Consider the following 5,965-nt stretch of genomic DNA (forward strand, 5'->3'; position numbering starts at 1 on the left):
CCAGGAAGAGTGACAAAAATGATTAAAGGTCTAGAAATCATGGCTTATGAGGGAAGATTGAAAAAAATGGGTTTGTTTAGTTTAGAAAAGAGAAGACTGAGAGGGGACATGATAACAGTTTTCAAGTACATAAAAAAGGTTGTTACAAGGAGGAGGACAAGAAGCAATGGGCTTAAATTGCAGCAAGGGATGTTTAGGTTGGACATTAGGAAAAACTTCCTAACTGTCCGGGTGGTTAAGCACTGGAATAAATTGCCTAAGGGTGGTTGTGGAATCTCCATCATTGGAAATTTTTAAGAACAGGTTAGACAAATACCTGTCAGGAATGGTCTATATAATAATTTGTCCTGCCACAAGTGCAGGGGACTGGACTAGATGACCTCTTGAGGTCGCTTCCAGTTCTATGATTCTATGATTTCTATGATTATAGCAGAGTGGCAGTTAAGGTTAAGAGTCACTTGCTAATTAAAGGATCATGCTTTGAAGTGCTCTAAATCCTCATGGTTAACCAGAATGCCTTGAAATTTGGTGTGCCTCATGGGAGTGTGGGGTAGGGTTAGTAATCCAAATTTACAGTCATTCGACCAAGGGGTTCCCAAGATACAGACCCTGAAAAAAACAGCTTTTCTTAAAGTTCACAGATTTTATAAACTTTGATTGCAGACTGGGCTTTTAAAGTACTAATGGCTTAATTGGATGGGAAGGGGAAGGGGAGCTGGAAATGATGGTGTGGAGCTATACGTTGCGGGGGATGGTAAGGGAGGGCGTGGAGATGGTGAGAGATACACCAGTCTTTTCTCATGTGCTTAAAGTGACTATAGCGCCCATGTAAAAAAACAGTCAAGTTTTGGGGATGGAGACCATACTTGAGTTTTCTCTCACCAGCCTCGTAAGAAACAATGGACTCCAAACATTTCAAAGCCCAACCATTACCCCCATTCTATAATAACAAAGAGGGTTGGGGGGCGACACTTAACAGTCACTTAATAGCAGCTGGGTGGTCTATTTAGGGAACAGTAGACTCAGACAGCCTGGGTTCTGTTCCTGACTCTACCACAGGCCTGCTATGTGGCTTTGGCTAAGTCATTTCAACTTGCTTTGCCTCAGCTTCCCCATTTATACAAGAGGGATAATTATATTTCCCTCCTTGATAAAGTTCTTTGAGATGTACTGATGAAAAGCATTATGTCAGAGCTAGCTATTATTCTCATTACCTGGCCACAGTAGCATCTCAGCTGCATACCTGCATGATAACTACAGAAACCTAAATGACCACTAACTCCTACCAACAACTTTTCTCTTTCTGTTAAAAAACAAAACAAAACAAAACATTTTGTGCCCTTCCAGAACATTTAGTGCCACAAAACACAAGCTTGTGACAACCAGAAAAGGAAAAGTTAAGATAAATGCCCATACAACCTTAACTCTGTCCTCTCCCCAATGCACCATGACATATACTTACCACCCTGCCTTTGCACTGTACTGAACAGGAGCTCCATATACCTGTCCTACACTCGAATGATTAGTGTACACACACAAACAGAACACCAAGACTGCTAAATTTTACAACCCGTTTTACAACCCCTTCACTGTTATACACACGATGCCATCTACCACTCTGCTTTCACTTACCTTTCATTAAACCCACAGCACATACTCATCTCCCAACTCCCACCTAACTGCTGACAGTTCCCATGGCAAGAAGACCCCTCCCCTATGCCCCACTGCTGACATGACCTACACAGATCTGAAACAAGGCATTCTAGATCTCTCAAGGCACTTGCGCACAGCTTTCCTTTGATCACACACACAGGGGGGTCAGGGAGAGGGGCTCACCCCCAAGCAGCACAGCTTCCCCCTAGATACACTCGTATCACAAACACAGCTCTGACAAGCTGCTCCAATTAATCCCTCTACCATTCATTACAGCTAACCCTAACCCAATGAATGCAGCTGCCGACATGCAGATCATTCCCAGCGGCTATTGCCAGCTCCAGGAAGGTGGAGTTAAGGTTGTGCTAAGGGTGACTTACACATACTTAGTTCTTTTCAGCTTTCCTGCTATAACATCTTTCCTGAAGACAATTTAATGAGTTTTGTGGTTGTTCTCTAATTTCCCACATCTATTGAAGTCTTCCTGGTTGGGGTGAACTTTCAAAGTGCTGTGCAGAATGTATGTCCTGAGATTGCCTTGACTTGTAACATTCTGACATGTATGTGTCCATGGATGGCTGTCACTGTCCCTACTGGACAGGCTGTTTCAGACCTGTAACATTTTATCATTCACTTCATTCCGCTCTATTGCAGGGGTTCCCAAACTGTGGTATGCATATCCCTGCGGGTACATGAGACATCTCCAGGAGCTACATGGGAGAAATTGTGTAATGGTTGATTTTATTCATTTTATTTATTGCATTTCATAATAGGCTACTCAGACGAAGCTTTAAAACTCTGTGGGAATTTGTTATATAAAATACGGTAATTAATTTACTTCAAGATGCACCAATGATAATACAGATACACAGAGATGCTGATGTACAGTGCTCTCACATCCAATCACCGTACAACACAGGTTCAGTTGTCCAGCAATTGTCAGGTCTAACTGAGCACAGAACTTAGTCAGGGTTGTTGGGGGTTTTTTGATTGTATACATTGCACTATATCTCTACATAACAGTGAAATAGGGACAGATGGCTAAAGACAGGTAATGTTAAGAAGAACACAGGGTCGGGGCGAGAGGGGTTCCCTGCTCCCTATAGGAGTGCAGGGTGAGCAGAGCAGGGCAAGCCCCCAATCCTGCTCCCCGGCAGGAGTGTTGGGTGGGCAGAGCAAGGCAAGTCCCCATGCCCCGACCCCGCTCCCCGGCAGGAGCACCGGGGGTGGGGGTGGGCGGAGGGACTGCAGGTGGAAGGGGTGGGAAGGGGCCCTCACTTGCTGTGGCCCCACAAAACATTAATCTGCCTCTGTGTGTAAGGGGGTACACAATAAGAAAAGTTTGGGTACCTCTGCTCTGTTGGCTATGAGAATGGCTCTAGGAAGAGTATTGTTTTTTTGGAACACAAAGTTATGATTTCTATTTGCCCTGTCTCATGCCTGCATGATGGGAACTGCATGGTTGCAGCTGTGACATCCTGAAGAAGGGACAAGCCAGGTGAACACCAGGGCAGGTATATGGTTTGGGAAATAACCCATATTTAAGAGAGCTGCTCTGCCTTTGATTCCCTTCTCCCCCAGAAGCGCTTTGCTAGTATTTCTATGCATAATGAGCTGTTCCTGTCTGCATGGGAACAGCCTTATCTCCCTCTTATGTGAAGATGGGAGGAGAAGATCTCTTGGAATGGGGGAGGTTTTTGTAGAGGGAGGAGGTGACTCTGAAGTGCTGTGTCTAAACTACTGGCGCAGAAATACACAGCCGAGTGCTCAATCTTCACAGAGGAGGTGTTCAAGTGAAAGACTTCGATCTGTGGCCGGTAGGCTGTGAAATCATTTTTAATGTCACTGTCACCATCTTGCTTGCTGTCTTTACCAAGAGAGTAATAGATCAACTGCAGCCCTTTCCCCTGCTGCTGATGATACCAGTACATAGAGTTATGATTATCAGTTTGTCTGCATGTCAGCTGGGCTGTCTCTCCTCTCTTCAGTACCAGACTTGGTGTTTGGGTGATTTCAGCGTCTGTGTGTCCTGTGAGACAAAACAAAAGAAACAAACACAGTAAAACAAAGGAGCTGTAACCTGCAGACATCAGAAAGGGGATTTCATGGCTCCACCAAAGACTTACTTGCTCCCAAGAAGCACAGGGCTGCCGTGCACCAGACTAACCACATCCCCATCTCTGGGGCCTTTCCCCAGCGAAGGGTTTTATATGGCTCTGCTCTGTAGGGCTGCTTCTGCACTGATAGGCACCAGAGGGGGTGCACACATCAAAACTGATATAGGAAAGCTCAGGGCCACCCTCCCATTCCTCCCAATTTCAGGGAATCCCTGAAATTCTCCCCCTCATGCCTGGAACTTTGTATGACCCCCATTTTCCCTCCCCCATAGCAGGGTCCCCATTTCTCCCCTTCTCATACCAGTAGCTCTGTATTATGTATGCACCCCCTTCCTCCATGCCATACCCCCTATTCCCCAATCTTCTCCCCTGCCTGCTGTGTCCCCATTCTCCTTCCTCCCCATTACTCTCTTCCCCTCCATGCCAGGGGCTCTGTGTGGCCTCTCTTCCCCTATGTTCCCCCTTCCCTTCCCAACCCCGCATGGCAGGGGCTGTATGTGAAAACTTGTTCCCCCATTCCCCCAGGGCCGCCCAGAGGATACAGGGGGCCTGGGGCAAAGTGGGGGAGCAGACATAAAAAAAGGCGCCACCCTCTGCGGTGCTTGTACTCATCGGGCGGTGCTCCGAGTCTGTGGCAGCAGCGGGTCCTTCACTCACTCCGTGTCTTCGACAGCACTGAAGGACCCGCTGCCAAAATGCCACCAAAGACCTGGAGTGACTGAAGGGCCCGCCGCCAAAGTGCCGCCGAAGACCCAGACAGCTGGGTGAGTAGCCAGGGAAGGGATTCTCGTCCAGGGCGGGGCCCGGGGCAAATTGCCCCACTTGCCCCCCCCCGGGCGGCCCTACAGTCCCCCACGTTGCAATTCTCCCCATGCTAGTGTCCCCTATTCTTGCCCACATGGAAGGGGGTTCTATGTGACCCCATCCCTCCTGCCCTCATAGCAGGGTCCCCCATTCTTCCCCTTGGCAGAGTCTGTGTGTCTAACCCCATTCCCCCCTCCCGCAGTTTTCCTCTCCCCCCATTAAGGGGCTCTGTCTGCCCCCAGTGTCCCCCCCTTTGTCCTCTGCCTCCACACTAAAGCCCCCATTCTTCCCACATGCCAGAGGCTGTGTGCATGCCCCCCCTTCTCACATGGCCCCCATTCTCTCTCCCCACCCCCCCACCACCATTATTATTCTTCCTGTCTCAGGCTGTCAATATGTTAAACTCTATTGGAAGGGTGAGCAGGGATGAGATTGTGTACTGATATGCTGGAAGCCATTGATGGGTGCCATCAACCAGATGTTAAAGGTTCTTGAATCTGTGGCTGTGCTAATGAGCTGGTGGGGGATTCATGTGTTCCCCTTTTTATTTTCCAGTCCTCCCCAAAATCAACAGGGTTCTCACCATTCATGTATAGAACATTCCCTGAAATTCTGGAACAGATCAGATGTGGTGTTGAAAAGTTAGAGAGGGAGAGATGCTGTTGAGTTAAATAAGGCCTTTGCAAGTTCAGCTAAGAACTATTATCGTTAGATGGAAAACCAGATTTTCTCCCTCAAAAACCCAATAATTTTTGTACCCATTTTTCTATCAACATAATGCAATATTTTTCTATTGACAGAAAATGTCAATTTTCATTTAATTTTGCCTAACAGTGTCATTTATTTTAGTTATCCAGTTTAAAAAAGCCAAAGTGACATTTTAAGTTGGAAAGAAATTAAAATTATTTTTTCAAATCAAGATTTTGACATAAAATGTCATTTTCTTTTCTCTTTTTTAACCAAAAAGCCAAAATGAAATAAGTTTTACTCAATACTAAAAGAACATTTAAGTTTTGACATTTCCTGTGAGAAAATAGAAAGTTTTCATTGGAATTGACGTTTTCCATTTAAAAAATTCCATTTTTTACTAAACCATATTTTTTGGTGGGAAAACTTTACAAATGAAAAATGTTGTCCCACTCTAGTCACTGTTGACTCGTGCATCCATAACCGTACAGGTGCCCTTTGGAGGAGGCTAGGATCATTCCATGGGACCCTTGGGAGAGCAGATCTGTAGCCCCCAAAATCAAGAGCACTGAATGGACCTGTGTGGCACAAATACAGTAAGTAAGTATAAGACAGTGTGAACTAGTGAATAGCGCACTAGACTGGGACTCAGCAGATCTTGGGTCTATTCCTGGCTCTGCCTGCTGGGAGACTTTGGGCAAGTC

General features: G+C 46.2%; 1 gene segment (V, D, J or C); it reads right to left on the bottom strand.

Annotated features, from left to right (window-relative positions):
• Window positions 1-2,956: 2,956 nt before the first annotated feature.
• Window positions 2,957-3,831, bottom strand: LOC128830523 (T cell receptor beta variable 19-like). The segment is given in 2 exon segments: window positions 2,957-3,682; window positions 3,780-3,831. Coding segments are annotated over 2 exon segments (441 nt in total).
• Between the last annotated feature and the right edge of the window lie 2,134 nt (window positions 3,832-5,965).

Source organism: Malaclemys terrapin, chromosome 1 (assembly GCF_027887155.1).
Source record: "Malaclemys terrapin pileata isolate rMalTer1 chromosome 1, rMalTer1.hap1, whole genome shotgun sequence".
Classification (NCBI taxonomy): Eukaryota; Metazoa; Chordata; order Testudines; family Emydidae; genus Malaclemys; species Malaclemys terrapin.